This window comes from Trachurus japonicus, chromosome 18 (assembly GCF_045865225.1).
Source record: "Trachurus japonicus isolate A0001 chromosome 18, Traja_1.0".
In the NCBI taxonomy this organism is placed as follows: domain Eukaryota; kingdom Metazoa; phylum Chordata; class Actinopteri; order Carangiformes; family Carangidae; genus Trachurus; species Trachurus japonicus.
This window is the reverse complement of record NC_140924.1, coordinates 15206383-15226067: the sequence shown is the minus strand read 5'-3', so window position 1 is coordinate 15226067 and position 19685 is coordinate 15206383. Positions and strand designations below refer to the sequence as shown.

Below are 19685 nucleotides of genomic sequence, written 5' to 3'. Positions count from 1 at the left end.
CTGCCAATGACAAGAATGTACGGTATCCAGGAGGTGGGGCTCCAGTATTTATAAATAGCATCTTCAGGCTGTACAGTACATTCATCCACTCACCTGTTGGAACTCACACAGGTAAGATTTGTAACGTTTGTTGTTTATTTTTCATACTTTATTCTGATTCTGAATCTGATACTACTACTGCTACTAACCAGATTTTCAAAACAGATTCCAAAAATTACCTACAGGCTTTCAAAAATATGTTTCTATAGTACGTTTTAGTTTTGTATGGAGTTGTAACATTTTGATTAGTAGGTTTCTTTACTGTACCTACTTAATATGATAGCCTACATGTTCTAGCCATTTTTTGTTCATCATCAGGAACCTGCAAACAGTCAAACAGCAATTGAACTATGTTCAAAGAAAAAAAGGAAAAAAATCCAGAGTGCTCAGAAGGTTCAAAACATGTGACGAAGGTGCTCTTTGGTGGGAACATTGGTCAAAAAAGGAAAATCCAAGGCACTCTTCTTCAACAATAAAAAGCCTTTATTTTACAATGGCTACATCAAGTAAAACATTGGAGTGGGTTACAGCCCACGTGTTTCGGCAGATGCCTTCTTCAGGCTGTACCTACTTAATATGATAGCCTACATGGGGCAGGTCATTTTAATCATTACAAACTGATCTTGCAATTATTGCTAAAAACTAAAATGTTGGAACATCAAAACATTTGCCCTGAAGATGGCGCTACATGAAAAATGACCAAGGACTTGACTTAATGGGTGGACTGACTGACTCAGTATCATTGCCATCACTGTACAAGTGAACCTAAGATAAAAATCCTTTTTAAAAGGGGTACTTAATTAGAAACTTTTACACAATATAGTAAATTAACAATATGTTTTATCAATACTTGTATGCTCTCACCTCTTCAGGTAGCCTCCATGAATACTCCTTGACTACAAGCAAAATAAGAAGAAAACAAAATCAAGTATAGACTTACCGCCATGGCACAGAGAAAAAATAAGAGAGATCAAACCTTCATCACTGGTGAGGAGGAACAGCTTCTGTATTTTCTAAATATGTCACAAAATATGACAATTAACCAAATGTCCACCGACATCCAATTGTTCGCCATGCTGGCACTGACGAAAGCGTATCTTCCTGAGTCCTACCTTCTGATGGCAGAGTGTCAACAAGTCCTTGGACCACCTGATCCCATCCATGGAGGTCCCCCCTTTACAGAAAGAATGAAGCATTTTGCTGGTTTGATCACAACATCCAGTCCAACCCCTGGAAAAGTTTCTATGATTGACCAAATGCGTGCCCAGAAAGCTGTGGAGCTACTGGCTGACTTTGGGATTTCCAGGAGTTCAGTAGTGGAGAAACTGTTCTTATTGTGTGGAAACGGGACCGAACAACCCATAAAGAGGTTCATCAAAGATTTGCTGACAAAGAGAGAAATGGGAAAGAGAGGTAAAACTAAATTCTCAAGATTGATTGAAGACATACGTGAGCATGAAAATTTTCATCAGGCCTTCTCTGTCTTGGAAACTGCATCACGTAAATTCCAAGTGGACTCAGTTTTCCCCCAAACCATTTCCCGTCTCAATTACATTGCTTCAAACTTTAAAAGAGCTGAGGATTGGGCGAAGAAAGCTATTGGAAGAGCTCCACACAACTCTTATGTGGCTGACACTTTGGGGCAGGTCTACAAGAACCGTTTGATAAAGAAACGCAAGGGATCCAGTGAGGTTTTACAGATAACAGAATTGGCCTTGAAGGCATTTAAAGATGTGGAGATGAAAGCTGAACGTGAAGAGGGCTCAGAGAAGGCAGACACAGCAGATATTGTGAGCATTTCAGACTCCTTCAACAACAGAGGCCTTTTTGGTTTCATTAAAGTGGCAAATTTAGCCTTTGACAAACTCCCTCAAGAGCAACGCAGGAGGTTCATCCAAGCCAAAAAAGAGGAAGTTGAAGAGAAGTTTGACTTCTTTGAGTGGTACCTAACCTACTCCAAACTTGGCAAGACAACTTCAGAGCCAGATTACTTCTGGAAGGATGTTGCACTTTGTTACAGAAACTACACAACAAATACAGCATCTGAATCCACCAGCTTTCCAGGCCTTCTTGACTGTCTGAATCATGGCCTCTTCAGGTCAAAGGGAAGACGTGCAGGGTTTGAGGAGAATGAGAAAACTGTGTCTGACCTGGAGGAAATCCAAGATTTTTTGAAAAACACCTATGAGGAAAATGTTGATGATGTTAAAATAGCAGAAAGGTACATCCTCTCCAACATCATCTTGAGCAACAGGATGCCTCTTCCTCGTCACCTCGTGAGAGATCTCCAAAGAATAATCCACCGGTTTTTGCCCTTAGATGCGAGGCGCAGAAGCCCTGAGTTTTGTCTCTTGGTTCTGCTGTTGTTTTGGCCTGAGCAGCAGCCCCATGTGGTGCAAGAAAAGGCTGATGAAGAAGTGGACACCACATCTGAGGACGAATCCGGTGAGGATGAGGACAGTGAAGAGGAGAACAGTGAGGATGAGGACAGTGAAGAGGAGAACAGTGAGGATGAGGACAGTGAAGAGGAGAACAGTGAGGATGAGGACAGTGAAGAGGAGCGAGAAACAAGAGAAGAACCTCCACAGCAGCCCCTTGACATCATGTTTGAGCCTGATCTGCAACAGTATGTTACTTTCATGGAGGAAGCATATGAGAGAAATGGATATGCCAAGCACCTCCGGGGCCGTTACCTTGAGCCTCTGTTTTTTCTAGGAAAGGGATCTGGACTGAGCAAATTTATTCATAAATCAAGGCTGGATGCAATTGTGGAAAGAAAGGTGGATGCCGAGCTGCTCGAGGAACAAGTTTACAAAAATATGAAGAAAGTGAAACGGATCAACAACATGTGGATCAAGGGTGAAGTGTGGCAAGTACCAGAAATCCAAGGCATCCTCATCCCGTTCAACGTAGAGCCCCATCAATCTAACACCACATCACATAAGCATATAAAAGAGAAAATGTTTGTGTCCATTGGTGGAAAGAAAATAGAGGCTTCAATAGAAGACAAACGGAAGGGTTCAGTGAGCCCCACGGTTCTCTATCTTGGCTTCAACATTCGGGGTCCTGTCCTCTTCCAAGTGGGAGTCCCAGACCACATGTCAGAGCAGTGACTGATGATGAACACTTGGGACAGGAATAAAGAACAAACATTAGCTTTGTAGCCTACCATAGTAATCTAGTTGCTCTAACAGTTGCCAAAACATAAATAAATAAAAAAAATCTATAAGAATCTTTTTAATGCAATCATTGTACTATATTGAAAAATCCTCATGTTTTATAGCCTTCATGGTAAGATTTCTATGATGTTAAGAAAATTCTTAATTCATGTGTGTGTGATATGTAAAGTTATGGGCTATCTTCTGCTGAATAAAAATAATATCAGTTGTACAACATAAATAAAACCCTTTGTCTATCTTGTCTCCAAAAAGTTGACTCTTTCCTCAGTATTTCTCATCAAATCAACATTTTGGTGTAAATAGGCTAGGTATCAGGGTTTGTTTTGTTTTCTAATCCACATAAACTACAATATTCAATATGGAGTCCAAGCATTTTAACTACGGTATTACTACTTTTTTTTTATTTTTTAGAAACTTTATTAAGTCATCATGGTGCAATACAATTCAATACACCAACAGAACATCGCCAGGGGGTTTCAATACAGACAATACAATGCAGAGACAAGCTTTCATACAAAAACATTGTAAAGTGTACATAAATTCAAAGTTTTTATAGCTTTCATGTTGATGGATTTTTTAATAGACTTAATGTATTGCTTGGCTTCATTTTCAAAAATAAGAAAAAGTGGTTTTTGATTAGTGTAACAACATTTATGAATGTGCCATTTGGCTAATTGTATAATAAGATTGATGATATAGTATTGTTTTTCTTTAGAAGATGGATTGTCAGTGAAGCCAAACAATACATGTTCAAAGCACAGGGAAAAAAAGAGGTTAACTATTACTACTTACTGTACAGTATGTCGTTTCCTTGCTAACACCAAATTCATCAACGGTTAGCCCTTTGGCTACTTTTTAGGGGGGAAAAAACTACAAAAAAAGTCCCAGAATGCCTTTCGTTTCACGCTCCGTGCGTAAAAAACGTCCGGGCGGCGGAACGTTCGATTTGATTTTTTAAAGCGACCGTTAGCAGCATCTTTCCATTTTAACCGTCGCTAAAATAATCTCATTGTTCCTGTGTGAAATGAGACAAAATAGCTCCTCCACATTTACACATTTTATTGTCTTCATCTTCTCTCTAACCGAGCGGAGATGACCGGCCTCGGACCGTTTTTTCACCGGGTGAAGAGAGAGAGGGAGAGGGGGACTGTTGACGGTGTAACACACAGAGCAACGAACAGGACGCCGCCGCCGCCGCCGCTGCTGCTGCTTCTCTCATCGCTTCACTGTGACTTTTGTTTTAGCTTCAGTTTCAGTAATTGAAATAATTTAAGGTTTTTTTTTTCCTCCGCCGTAAATGAGTCGCAGAGGAGACAGTGATGAAGACAGCGGCGGTACGCGGAGGGTCGCCTATGTTTACAGTCCGGAGTACATCGAGACCTGTGACACTTTATCCAAAGTGCCAAACCGGGTGAGTTATGTTTCTTTTATTGAATGAGCAGGGCTGTGTTGAAGCTGGTCTCACATCTGTCCACATCTGTCGGGTTATAACGAGTGGTTTCTGTTGGTTTTTTTCACTGTTTCTAGGCGAGTATGGTCCATTCACTGATAGAGGCCTACGGGCTGCTGGATAATATGAGGTGAGTTGTTGTTGTTGTTGGAGTTTGTGTTTCCTCACATAAACATAAGATTAAAGTACCTGTAGTCGCATCAGAGAGCTGTGCAGATCTTGTCTGGGTAGCTCCTGCTAAAGGGACGTTTGTCAAATCATGTCAGGCTTACAGTGCCTTGCAAAAGTATTCACACCCCTTGAACTTGTCCACATTTTGTCACATTACAACCACAAACTTTAATGTATTTTATTGGGATTTCATGTGATAGACCAACACAAAGTAGTGCATAATTGTGAAGTGGAGATAAATGCAGGGCAATCGTGGAGGAAAAGCTGTTAGAGGCAGCAAGAGACGACCTACAATGGACTAGTTTAGATCAAAGCATATGATCTAAACTGCTGTTCACAGATGCTCTCCTCCAATCTGACTCAACTGGAGCTGTTCTGCAAAGAAGAATTGGCCAAAAACTGCAGACTGTAGATGTGCAAAGCTGGTAGAGACAGCTTTGCACGCCACACTTTTCAGATTTTTATTTGTAGAAAAACTTGAACACTACGTATAATTTTCCTTCCACGTCCTTTGTGTTGTTCTATCACATAAAATCCCAATAAAATACATTTAAAGTTTGTGGTTGTAACGTGACAAAATGTGAATACTGTTGCAAGGCACTGTACTACTACAAATCATATTAGGAAATAGTTTCATATATTGACATGCCTTGCCAATGCAGATGTTGCATGTTATATTATAGACATACTAAATTTTGTATTTGTGTATATTCCTGTATAAAACATCAGAAAACAGAGATAAAACAGCAATGAAACTCTGTCAAAGTAACTAACAACCAGATGACATTATGAAATGTCAGCCAACAGTCAAATATCAATAAAATGTTTGTTTTAGTACAAGATGAGACTGAACTAAACTAATAAATTCTCACATTTTAGAAGCTGGAGAAAGTTTTTCTGTTTGAAAAATGATTTAAATGATCATGTGTTAACTAAAAGGAGTTGAGATATCTGCTGATGCTTTCTGAACTGAGATTTATGAGTTGTTACGAGAACAAAAAGTAGCTAGATTAATAAGTAAGGATGCAACATAAAAGAGGTAAATGTGTGTTTGTTTTCATTGGTTGAACTCATCACGAGACTTTAAACAACCACCCTCCTTTATGAACGGTTATTGCAGAAACTGTGTGTAACACTTGTATTGTCTCGTGTTCTTCCAGCGTGGTGAAGCCTCGTGTCGCCTCCATAGAGGAAATGGCCAAGTTCCACACAGACTCGTACCTGGAGCATCTCTGTAAGATCAGCCAGGACGGAGACAACGACGACCCCCAGTCGACCGACTACGGCCTGGGTGAGAGGTGCCGAGGACAACAACTTTTACTGGCCACAGGAACTTAATGAGAATCTACCTACCCACCTTTATTTTATAAATGAACAATAATAATAATGATAAAATCTATTTATAGACCAGTTCTTATATGGAGAAAGTCGCTCAAAGTGATTTAGAATAGAAAATACCTGCAGTTAAACTTAGAAACAAGACTTTCAACTACAATGTTGAGTGAGCTCTCTTATTCTTTAAAGACATATTCTTTCCTCCTTTCCTTCTTTCCCTCTACCCACCCCTCTCCTTTCCTTCTCCCTTCTCCTTCCTCTACTTTCCCCACTCCTTTCTTTTCTTGTTCCTCCATTTCTCCTTCCTTCTTTCCACCACCCTTTTCACTTCCTTCTTCCCTTCTTTCCCTTGGTCCTTCCTTCTTCGTCCCAAGAACCAATCTGTTCTCCTTTTCCATTCTTCTTTCCTTCCTGTCTTTCTTTCCACCACCACTTTTCCAATCCTTCCTTCTTTCTTCCTTCCTCCTTTCTTTCTCTCCATCCTTCCTTCTTCCTTTCTTGACCCAACCTGTTCCCCTCCTCTTTCTTTCTTTCTTTCTTTCTTTCTTTCTTTCTTTCTTTCTTTCTTTCTTTCTTTCTTTCTTTCTTTCTTTCTTTCTTTCTTCCTCCATTCTTTTCTTTCCCTCCATACTTAACTTATTTCTTCCCTTGACCCAATCTGTTCCCCTCCTCCTTTTTTCTTTCTTTCTTTCCTTCTTTCCCTCCATCCTTCCTTCTTCTTCCTTCCCTTGACCCAAGCTGTTTCCCTCCTCTTTCTTTCTTTCTTACTTTCTTCTTCCTTCCCTAGGACAACAGGAGGGTTAAATAAACGAGGCGACAGAGGGATGAAAGTGGAAGGAGGGGTGGAGAAGTCTCATAAGGATTCACATGCAGTACCTGTTTGTGGACAGCAGGTGGCGGTGTAACACTAGATAATAAACTCCTGTACTTTTCAAATTCAGCCGAGTGTTTCATAAAATCTGGGATATTTAAATCCAGACTTCCTTCATCCCACCTGAAGCTGCCGTCCGAGCTCCGCGTTCTCCAAACAAAGTTTACATTTCTAACTTTAGACGGATCCCTGGGTTGTTTTCTTTGCTCTGACTCATCCTCTCTCTCTCTCTTCTCCTTCACCTCTGCTCTTCTTTGTCTCCTCAACTCATCCCTCATCCTGTCCTCTTCCTCCTTTTGTATTCTGCACACACACTTCTCTCTCTCTCTCTCTGCTCCATCCCTCTGTCTGGCCACAAAAGGCAAAAAACGCTCCACCTTTTCCTGGATAAAGACTCTCCTCCCTCTCTTTCTCTATAACCTCTAGTCAATTTATATGATGCCACACTCCATTGTCCTCCATCGATCACATCCCCTCATCTCCATCCTCCTCCCTCCCTTTCCCTTTTTCCTTTTACTCTTCTCTTCCTTTGTCTCGTCGAGCTATTCTTCTCCCGTCAGTTTTTTCTTTTGAACCTTTTTTCTTTGTGAGGTCATGAGCTGTGCCCGGAAAAAATACAAAGTGTCCATCACAAGCCATAAAGTAAAGTGTTCCTGAGAAAATTGAAAAAAGAATGAATAGATTTTCCTCTGGAGTTTTACCTGGTGACGTGATCGATCTTCCTGTTTGTTCAATGCGTTTGTTTTACTCACACTCACATCAGTGTGAATTATACAATATATACAATATTTGTCATTATTTTTTGACATTTTGTGATATTAATCTTCCTCCAGGTTACGACTGCCCCATCGTGGAGGGGATATACGACTACGCGGCAGCAGTAGGGGGCGCCACGCTGACCGCCGCCCAGTGTCTGCACGACCAGAAGTGTGAAGTGGCCATCAACTGGGCCGGAGGCTGGCACCATGCGAAGAAGTAAGACGCCTCAAAGCAGCAGTTCAACTCAGCACCGTGTCAAAATCATACAAATCTGAGAAGCTTAAACATGTTGAACAGTCCAATCTAACTTTATTTGTTGAGCACTTTAAAAGGGATAGTTCAACATTTTGGCAAATTGGCCCATTGCCATAATCCCTATAGTCATAGCAGTAGGTTCGTTACCTTTAATTGTCAGTGCGGTGCAAGCTATTTTTAGAACGGCGGAGCAGAGCCGTGAGCTGCTCAGAGCTACGCAACGGAGGCTAATGGGATTTCTTGGTTTCCCTCATCAAACTCATCAAATACACAATCCAACAACTCCAAAATGCTCTGGTGGACAAGTTGTGACCTGCACATTCACCACACTATGAGATAGTAACAGAACGTTACCAGACAGAGTTGTTTTAGAGGTAAATGCAGAGACTGCTTGCTGAAAAACTTTCCCCGACGGGAACGCAAATCAGTGGTTTTGCATGAATTTACCTCTAAAACAACTCTGACAAGTAATGTTCTGTTATTATCTCATAGCGCGCCGAATGTGCAGGTCAGAACTTGTCCACCAGAGCGTTTTGGAGTTGTTGGATTGTGTATTTGATGAGTTTGATGAGGGAAACCAAGAAATCCCATGAGCCTCCGTAGCGTAGCTCTGAGCAGCTCACAGCTCTGCTCCGCAGTTCTAAAAACAGCTTGCACCGACAATTAAAGGTAACGAACCTACTGCTATGACTATAGAGGTTATGGCAATGGGCCAATTTGCCAAAATGTTGAACTATCCCTTTAAAGCTTCCAGAGTGGAGCAAAGTGCTGCACAGAGTAATAAATAAAAAGCATCAGAAATAAAAGACAGACAGCTCACATAAGGGTTAAAATGACATAAACACCAATAAAACAAATGAAAAGACATACAACATGGGTAATAATAATAACGATACCATTAAACCAGTAAAATAAGGTAAAATAAAATAAAATCAGATGGCGTCAACGTCTTATTAGTCGTCAAAGGCCAAGGAACAAATTAAACTTTGACTGTAACTCAATGAAAACAGACTCTAGATCAGTTTCCGTGGAGTTTTGTCTCGTTGAACCAAAGTGTGAACTTTCCAAAACCAGGTTTGTAGATGAAACGACCTGATGAGTGAATGTTTAAATATTAGTTCTCTCTCTCTCTTTCTCCTCCAGAGACGAGGCGTCGGGTTTCTGTTACGTGAACGACGCCGTGTTGGGAATCCTCAAGCTGAGGGAGAAATACGAGCGCGTCCTCTACGTAGACGTTGACCTGCATCACGGAGATGGTACACAACACACACACACACAACAGTAACCCAAACTCTGTTTACCAGACAGTGTTTAATTACAAATTAGCTTCTTTTCTTTTTCACTATCGGCCTGAAATCTAATGGAGTGAGTTTCTGTGAACTTGTAGAAGTCAGTTGTTCTTCTCTCTGTCCTCAGGTGTGGAAGACGCCTTCAGCTTCACATCTAAAGTCATGACCGTCTCGCTGCACAAGTTCTCCCCGGGATTCTTCCCAGGTCGGTCCTCACACATGTTTAAGATGCAGTGTGTTTAAAGGGATAGTTCAACATTTTGGCAAATTCCCCTATCACCATAATCCCTATAGTCATAGCAGTAGGTTCGTTACCTCTAATTATCGGTGCATGTTGTTTTGAGATCAGCGGGGCAGAGACGTGAGCTGCTCAGTGAACACAATGGAGGTGAATGGTAATGATAATGATAATAATGTAACATTAGGAGATGGAGTTGTTTTAGAGGCAAATGCAGCCGGAACTACTACAGACACGGCTGCTGAGCGGAGTGATTTCAAAAGAGCAAGTAGTTCTGAGTATTTGCTTCGTGTATGTTACAATAATGACGTAAAAACGTAATGTTACATAATTATACACAATTATCTCATAGCGTGGTGAATGTGCAGGTCACAACTTGTCCACCAGGGTGTTTTGGAGTTGTTGGATTGTGTATTTGATGAGTTCGATGAGGGACAGGGGATCTGCACCTCTATTGTTCATGTCTCTCCCCCGCTGATCTCAAAACAACATGCACCGATAATTAAACGTAATGAACCTACTGCTATGACTAAAGGGATTATGTTGATAAAATATAGTGAGAATTTGCCAAAATGTTGAACTATCCCTTTTACCTGTGTTGTGATGAGACAGTGGAAAGATAATTGTGTATGTGTGTGTATATGTATGTAGGTACTGGCGACCTGTGTGACACGGGGCTGGGTAAAGGCCGGTGGTACGCCGTGAACGTCCCGCTGGAGGACGGCATCAAGGACGACAGATACTACCAGATCTTTACCAGGTACACACACACACACACACACACATACTGTATATATATATACTATATACACACACGTACATATAGAGTAGAGTATGGGAGACTCCCCGTGCAGCTCAGGGGCAACCTGTAAGAAATATTTCCCTCCAACGTCCCAGTGGAGGAGTTGTGTTCTTCCTCCCTCTGTGGGAGTCAGGAGGTCGGGGTCAGTCACAGAGCGCACGCCTCAGAGCTGCTGCTGCTGCTGCTGCTGCTGCTGCTTCAGGGTTTTTGTGCTCAAGGACACTTCAACAGGGAATTCCCTCCTACACAAGGTCTTAAACTTTTAACTTTGAACATGTAGTTACCCAGAAAACCTCCAAAACACACACACACACACGTATAGTGTCATCTGATTTTCCCATCAGCGCTGCAGCCAGCCACCGTGTTAAGTGTTATCCATGACATCATAGGACTGTGAAGAGATATTTTGATTTATGGAGTTAAGAGACGAACCTGCTGTGACTGGCTGACACACACATGAACCAACGCACCCCTGGTGTGAGACTTGATGTGTTTTTGTTTGAAAAGTGAATTTTCTACGTCAACACAGAGAAATACAATCAGAATAACTTAGTTTTTGTTGAACATTTACATTTTTCTTGAAGGGAAAACTGATCATTCATTTGCTCATAGAGGGAACTCATGGATTTTCCCAGACAGAGATTTTTTTTTTTAAGTTGCCAACTTGTGGCCATGAGTGGAACTACGCTTTATGACACTTGTTGATGATTTGATCCTGGTTTCGATTTAGAGAGGACCTGTTATGCTCATTTTATTATGATATTGGAGTCCAGTGGGGCAGGAAGGTGTCTCACCCGGTAACTGAAAAGTACAGAAATTGGCTTGTTTACTACTTTATAGCATATTAAAAATGTCGACTTCATCCTTGGACCCATAGTCCAACCCACCCAACGAAAACATATCCTGATCTCCAACATTCAAGACCATGCTCAAATCTCACCTTTTTAAATTAGCTTTTAATATATAATTTTGTGTGTTTTATACTGTTTTATTGCTGTTTTTAATTGAGTTTCACTCTGACTTTGCTCTATTTTATGATTTTTAAAGTGTAAAGTGTCTTTGAGAATCTGTAAAAGTGCTTAACAATAAAATTTATTATAATCGTACGGTTCGATATAATGTCAACCTCCAACTAAAAGTCTGATTTCTACTCGCATATTCTGCAAATAGATTTTTCTTTGTTTACACGACTTGTGCCAGGCTGACCTGCTGCTGATCACATATAGGGACTTCCACTGAAGTTGTGACGTAACAAAAAGAGACTTTAGAAAAAACTCTCCAAACTCGAGCATTTGCAGCGGTTCAGAACTTTTGAAACTTCAACACACGTCTTCTAAAGCAAGTATCCAACATTTTAAACATATTTATAAAAATGAAAAGTTGGAAAAGCAGAATAAGTGAATGAAGCAATAATGATCGACTTCTGATTGGTGGAACAGATCGTGGATGATCGTTCCGTAACGTCCGATTGGTCGAGCCGATTATAGTACGGTAGTGGATAAAATGTGTTTACCTGCGGTGTGTGTGGTTGTGCAGCGTGATGCAGGAGGTGCGGGCGCAGTTCAACCCGGAGGCGGTGGTGATGCAGCTGGGCGCCGACACGATGGCGGGCGACCCCATGTGCTCCTTCAACATGACCCCGGTGGGCGTGGCCAAGTGTCTGCAGCACGTCCTGCAGTGGCAGCTACCCACACTGCTGCTGGGAGGAGGTAACACACATCTGTCCGTCTGTCTGCCTGTGTGTTTATTATTCTACCAGAAGTTTTGGTTTATTTTTTTTATTTTTGTGCATGAATGTGTAGATGTGAAGTCCATGTGTTGTGTGTGTGTGTGTGGTATTGAAATAATGCAAATGTAAAGTAGACAATGTGACACGTCCTTTGTGTGTGTTTGCATTGGCTTTGACTCTCAGTGGTTTACTCACTTGCACGAACACACACACACACACACACACACACACACCGTGCTCTGTTCCAGACCCCTCAGCCCCTTTGGCCAGATGATAGCTACTAATTATACGACACAATGAAGCCATTTTACTCAACTACAATCCCACCTCTCTTCCTTTCTCTCCCTCTCTCTCTCTGTCCTACATACTTTCTCTTCGTTACATCCTCCTCTCTTTCTCGGTCTCTTGATGTCTGTCTTCGTCCCCCTTCACACTTTTCTTCTACTACTTGTCTTTTTGCACGCGAGAGACAGAGCTGATGACTTTTTGAACTTTTGTTGAGTCGGTTTTGTCCAACTTTTTGACTCCCCCTTAATTCTTCAGTTCATGTCTTTCCTATAAGGGAGTGTATTATGTCAATATATTTGACTTTAATGTATAACATATATGTACATAACAACCTACGGCATATATATAATATGCACATAATAATGTATTGATGATTAAATCTAACCTCTACTAATTTGTACATTATCTGTTTATATTTTAGACATGTTATACATATTAATTACCTATATATCCATTGTCAATTTTATTTATATAGCACATTTCATATGGCGAGCATAAACTCTATGTGCTTCAGGACAAAAGCAAAATGGCAATACATGTGAGTGCATATTAAAACAAAAGCCATCGTGTTAAGACAAACAAACAAAAAAACTAATTAAAAGCTTGTGAGAACAGATATGTTTTAAGATTACACTTACAAGAAGATATTGTTGGAGATGAGTTCAATGGGTAAAGAGTTTCACAGTGTTGGACCATAATAACTAAAAGCACCTTGACCTCCACCTCAAAGCCTTTCAATATAGGTGGATATTATATACAGAAAGATCCAAAGAATATGAAGATAATCATTTTCAGTATTGATCTGAAAAACAAATTGTCACATACAGATAACAAATATTGTGAACATGTATGGTCACAACATCTAATACCAAATAAAATTGGTCATATAGGGATTTTTAAAAATACATAATTTATATGTACATTCATAAATTGTACTGTAGATATTTAATGTATGCTGTTAACATGCATCTTCATATATCCAGAAGATGTGATAGTAATAGGAGACATGAACAGGCATATCCTGAAGTTCGCTGATGACTCTGTCATAATAAGTCTTTTAAAGGACAGTGAAACTGAGCATGGTACTGTGGTAGATGATTTTATAACATGGTGCAATGATTTCTTCTTGTCAATCAATGTGCTAAAAACAAAAGACATGCTTATTGATTTCCGAAAATCCCAACCTATCACTCCTCGGACAATCATTCAGGACAAAGAGGTTGAGATTGTATCAGAATATAAATATTTAGGGACTCTCATCGACAATAAGCTGAGTTTTGAAGCAAATACAGATGTAGTATGTAAAAAGGTTCAGCAGCGCCTGTTCTTTTTAAGAAAATTGAATTCATTCAAAGTCTGCAATATCTTAATGACCTTATTCTATCAATGTTTTATCGAGTCTGTTCTTACTTATTGTTGTGTGGCCTGGTTTGGATTTCTCACCCTGTCCAACAAAAACAGGCTAGCAAGGCTTACCAAAGTGGCAAGCAAGGTGATCGGGGTGCAGCAAGCCCAGCTTCAGGACATCTATCTCAAGCGAATATGGACCAAAGCTAAACTTATTATTGACTGTCCTGACCACCCACTTTATAAGGAGTTTGACCTCCTTCCATCTGGACGCCGTTTTAGGATGCCCAAGACCAGAACGCGGCGTGCCAGGGTCTCCTTTATCCCTGCTGCTATAGACAGGCTTAATATCTTGGGCTAGGCTTGGTTATTCTCTCAGGCCTCTGCACTTAAATGCACTTGGGTATTAAGTGTTGTTTATCTTATTTTATTTTTATTTTTATTTCCAATTCTTGCAGCACTATGCACTTTAATGCACTGTGTAGACTTTTGCATTCTCACTTGCGCAGAGCATTATGTATTATGTATGCTATTATTATTATTATTATTATTATCAACAGTAATTTATTATTAGTAGTATGTTTCTATTACTCGTACTGTTTTTTAATGCATGTTGATGTCTTGGATGCTGTCTTTTTTGTCTTGTGTATGTGATGCTTGCTGCGAATCCAATTTCCCTCGGGACGTGAATAAAACTGAACTGAACTGAACTGGACATAGATGTCAACATCACTATTTATATAGGGACATATATACTGTATCATATCTGTCTGTATGGGTCGACTAGAATTGGTTGTAATAAATAAAACATGCAGTTAAATTTAAAATAAACTTTCCAGCTGTTGTCAGATGAACTTTGGGAGGTTTCAGTGATCGCAATGTCGTACATACATGCAGCAGGTAACGTGACTTCCTTCCTCTCTCTCACCAGGAGGTTATAACCTGGCCAACACGGCTCGCTGCTGGACGTACCTGACGGCCGCCGTGCTGGGAAAGACTCTGTCCTCCGAGATCCCAGACCACGAGGTACCACAACACACACACACATTCCCTCACCGCCGTGGCTGTAGTCACCACACACACATTTACATATTCCCACATGGTCGCAAACACAAATGTGCTCATTCATCGCACTGTCACACAAAACGAAGCCACACACACGCACACTCACACACGCACATTAAAAAAACGCAAACACACCCCCCTTGTTCGCCGTCTGCTGAGTCACTCTGGCTAATCAAAGATGGCCGCCTTCTTCTCAAAAAAGGGGTTTGTCTCCAGGTGAGTCAGACAGTGTAAGTGGAGAGAGAGAGAGAGAGAGAGAGAAGGGCGGCGTTGTTGACAATTCCTCTCTGTCCACCTCGTCCAACACCGTCTTCTCTCTCTGCTTCGCTCCGTTCCTGCCAGACAGGTGAATTACAAACTAAATGGAGCAGGGCGGCTCCGTTATGGCCACAAATCATCATCCTGATTATTTTAAACAATATTGCAATTTACTCATTGTTGCATTTATTGAACTTTTTGGATTGAAAAACCAAAGTAAAAATTAAATAAAGTTATAATGAGTCGAATTCAAAACAAAGAGCAGTATATAGGGTTCCTACGAAGTATGGAAAAGTATGAAATTTGATTTTATACATTTCCAGGTCTGGAAAGGTATGGAAAATGGAAACTATTGTACGGAAATATACTGTATTTATCTTATATACCTCTCTGGGTTTGGTCTTTGTATTTGGGAAAATTATGTATGCACTATTGTACCTAGCTACAATCGCCTGGAAATTATTTGGTGACAAAATGGCATACAAATTCAGAATAATGAAAACAAACGATAAATTGCATAATTTATTTACATGATACACATCTAATCACTCAAATGTCACAAATTATTTGAATTTTTTTTTTTTACAGAGAAATCTGGAAATTAGGGTTTGGAAAAATGCATTTTGAAATGTCAAATGTGTAGGAACCCTTATAGTATTACTATGTAGTTTTTCCTGTTATACACAATATAGCAGAACAGGACATGGTCATGGTATCTCCTGACTTTATATAGAACCAGGAAACTGCTCAAAATATTACACAAATGGATATTTTAAAGATTTTACTACGGTACTACTTTTATTGATTTAGTCCTTAAACTATTTATGTTTTGTTACTTTTTAAGAGGAAAAAAACCCCACAATTCCTCTGCTCCTTTATTTTTTCATCATATATCCTCAGTTAATAGATGCTCTGTCCATTTTAGATTGACTTTAAAAGCAAACACAAATCGTGAGTTCACTGCATCATTTCAGATTTGGATGAGTCAGAGATGCAGGATGCAACATCACTGTGGAAATAATAAAAATGCAGCATTCACTTAAACTGCTCTCGGCTCCTGTGCTGCTGCTCCTCTAAACTGACAAGAATCCCCTGCAGGTACCACACCGACGGTCGATGCTCCACCTCAAACAACCTCCAGTGCCGCTTTAACAGCATTATCAAACATCAACATTTCGAGCCGTGCTCCAATTTAAAAAAAAATCAGATGATTATGAACCATGTAAACAACTTAAACTGGGACTTAATCTGGTTATTCTCTGCAATTAGGTCATGGCGTGAGATGTAAACAAAAACCACCTATTGGATTTGATTTTAGCGAAGAGGAGGGAGGGAAATGCCTCGGTAATTTCTGTTTGTGAAAGAAAGGACATGTGACCATGTGACTGGTAAATCAAATAGACTCATCCTCTCTCCAAATAGAAATCAGTAGACCCATCTGTCTTTTCTTGCTCCTATATTCACACACACACAAAGAGTCTCTTTCTCCAGCCACTGATTTTTGGACCTTGTCTTGGTCAAATGTAATGAATAGCTGTGTGTGTGTGTGTGTGTGTCTGTGTGTGTCTGTGTGTGTGTGTCTGAGTGAGTGTGAGATGAAGGTACCTCTTGTTTCTCCTCGTCAGCGTCCAGTGGCCCTAAATAGCCTTTGACCTCATTAAGGAGCACTCACTGAAAACAAAGCAACTATCAGTGCAAGCAGCTGCCTAAGATGATGATGACGAGGTCGAGGATACACACACATACACACACATGCACATGCACAGACGCACACACACACACAACCATTTTCCCTATAAATCAAAAATGGAACAACTGAACCAGCTGTTTCAGTTTTATATGATATTGTACTTCTTATTGGCTTCTTTTTCCCATTTATTGGATATGACAGATCAAGTTGGAAGGTAAATCTCTACCAAAGTCATAGCTCTGCTCTACACAACTTTACACAGATGTGTGTGTGTTGTGTGTGAGTGTGTGTGTGTGTCTTTGTGGCTCTGTCCGAGCCCGTTGTGCTCGATAAGAGGGGCATTTATCCATGATGACCAAGCAAAGCTGAAGTTCCAGCGACACAGGGAACAAAAACTACCTTTGTACCCCTCTGTGTGTGAGAGCGAATGTGTGTGTGTCCATCCACCCTTGTGCTCTACTGTAGACGAGACCACATGAATACACACATTCATTAAAGTCAGATAATGCACTGGTCTATTTTATTTTTTTTGTATTTCAGTTTTTTGATAAATTACTGATAAAATGGAGGAAACAAGAGTCCGACTGTTTGCTAAGAAGAAGAAATTGAGTGTTTTCATTAATAAAATAAGACTCAAGCAGGAGTAAAATCAGTTTTTAAATTTGTTTTCATTCTCCAAATGTTTCCTTGTAAGAAACAAGTGCCTGTCAAACTATAATAATAAATGGTGCTTCGTCTCGTTTACAGCGTCGAGAAACAGGCACTTCAAACAGCTCCAGTTTGTTTTATCTGCTCAAAGTCTAATCTACACAAATTTGTTTTGGTTTAATCGAGTTGTAAATATTTACTTAGACCAGTTTATTTTCAATTAAATCTACCGTATTTTTTTCAAGAGTGAGTATGCAGTTTTTTTTTTTGGTGTGTTCTTGTCTAAAATGGCTAAAAATAGTAGTCTTAAAAACACAATCATCAGTCAGAGTTGGCCCGTCACATCAACAATAGTGCTGTAATATTCCCTGATTACCAGACAAAATATTACACTGCAGATAACCCACACAATGGCGTGCTGCTATCACACCTATTATACTGCAATATCTAATAAAAACACAAGTAAAAGTGGCTTTTGTAGAGGCTCCAGAGTCATTAACCTTCCCAGTTGACTTGTATTGTCCGTTACTGGTTAGCTGATACACGTTTGACCTCCACTATTGTGGAGCCAATCTACATGTGAATCAGAGGGCAACGGTATGAGGTCTGCTAAGAATAGATATAGAGGTCAGCGGTTAGTTTGTGTCTCTGACTGGACGGGCACTGCGGATTGTCTTTATATCCTACTTTGTTTTTAGCTAATTGCTTTACCAAGAACATTTATGTGTTCTTTATGAGTCACACAAGAACACAGACAGTATCATTATAAATGAGTCAAACAAATGACACCTTTCACTCAAAGATTAGAGAATAATGAGGTAACTTTTGGATTAATATCATCATCATGGCACATTCAACTCCAAAATACATTGATTCTCTGTTGTATTCCTAATCTATGTGAATTTAAAACTTAAACAAGTTAATGTGCTAAATGCTATATGCTAAAAATCGAGTTGTTTACCATCCTTAGACATATAAATGAACAAGCTAGCATTGTAATCGTTAGCCCTGACATGGTAACATGTCAACAACACAAATGTTATTAACATTAAAAGAGTTACATCTTAAACATCAGCAATGTCAAAATGCTAATATGCCCATGCTAATAAGAAACATTGTAAATGTTTTAATTTAGCTTTTAAAAATGCTAATTGGTCAAATGATAATTAGCTAATATTCCAAGTACTAAATGCTAAGTGTTAGTATGTTAACACAACAACTATAAAGTTTTAAATCATGACCAACAATATAAAATTATTTTACTTCACTTTTTGCAAGTTAATATTTCACGTTACATGCCAAAAGTTAGCTTGTTGAAATGGTAATAGAAGATATGTTACTTTCCCAACAACTTTCCAAGATCATGTGAGTTATGATCTTGGCTTGTCAGAATAATGTTTTGGAGTATTTGACACTTTTAACATAGTAATATAGATGATAGACAGTTGCTTTGCCACTGTAATGTCTGATGAACAGTTGGAGCTCTGCATCTGCCTTCCTTCCTCATAATTCAACCTGCACCACCCCAAACCCCATCCTCTTCTCCAAATTCTGTTTTCGGTCATTTCCCAGCAGCTGAGTTCCTCCCAGCCTCGCTGTGGTTTGATAAAAACAAACCACAGATCCAAACTTCCTGCGGCCGCCCCTGCGCCGCAGTGGGAAAACACACATACCATGTACTCACAACGTTGCTGGTGTGAATCCAGCTCTTATTCTTTGTCACAGACTGTATCTCTCCGCCTATCTGTTGCTCTTCTCCTTCCTGTCTCCAATGTGCCCATAAAGCACATGCCATAATATATGCAAAAAAATACTCGTACATGGAAACTGGAGAATTGATTTGCTTATATTTGTAGAGTCGGGTTGTGGTTCCATAATCCCTTCAGTCCTTCCAGAGAATCCCTTATCATCTCTTACCTCGGGTTGTTTGGGAGCCAAAACGTACGATTAGCTTTCCAAATGTCCATCTTGGATATATATATATTTTTTTTAAGTTTCATGAAAAACTCTACTGGATATATTGCTGATGAGACCCTAATCCAGGGCTACCTTATGTGATTCCAACTGATCCAAAAGGCTTAAGATTAATTTCTTTAATCAGCACTTCAATAACAAATCTAAAAGACAAATGTGTATCATTGTCTTTTATGACAATTCAGAGAACGGCCTCTGACGAACATCTAGCTCATAGGGCTCTGTCTTGGATATCCAGCAGCACTGAGGTTAGGCCAACTGTCAAACAGAAATAAAAGAAAGTACCATCTGGCAAAAC

At 39.9% G+C, this 19685-nt stretch overlaps 2 protein-coding genes across 2 annotated transcripts in view; both read left to right on the top strand.

Annotated features, from left to right (window-relative positions):
• Window positions 1–1044: 1044 nt before the first annotated feature.
• Window positions 1045–3201, top strand: LOC146968917 (sterile alpha motif domain-containing protein 9-like). Its single transcript, XM_085760542.1, has 2 exons — window positions 1045–2456; window positions 2538–3201. The coding sequence occupies exons 1-2, from the start codon at window positions 1059–1061 to the stop codon at window positions 3150–3152; spliced, it is 2013 nt and encodes a 670-aa protein (XP_085616668.1). The 5' UTR covers window positions 1045–1058; the 3' UTR covers window positions 3153–3201.
• Window positions 3202–4359: 1158 nt separating this feature from the next.
• Window positions 4360–19685, top strand: part of hdac8 (histone deacetylase 8) — a 35207-nt gene continuing 19881 nt past the window's right edge. Inside the window, exons 1-9 of the mRNA XM_085759431.1 lie at window positions 4360–4629; window positions 4746–4798; window positions 6000–6130; window positions 7879–8020; window positions 9203–9315; window positions 9476–9553; window positions 10238–10346; window positions 11925–12097; window positions 14684–14778. Of these exons, the coding sequence (XP_085615557.1) occupies window positions 4516–4629; window positions 4746–4798; window positions 6000–6130; window positions 7879–8020; window positions 9203–9315; window positions 9476–9553; window positions 10238–10346; window positions 11925–12097; window positions 14684–14778 (1008 nt within the window). The 5' untranslated portion in view covers window positions 4360–4515. The remainder of the gene's footprint in view (window positions 4630–4745; window positions 4799–5999; window positions 6131–7878; window positions 8021–9202; window positions 9316–9475; window positions 9554–10237; window positions 10347–11924; window positions 12098–14683; window positions 14779–19685) is intronic.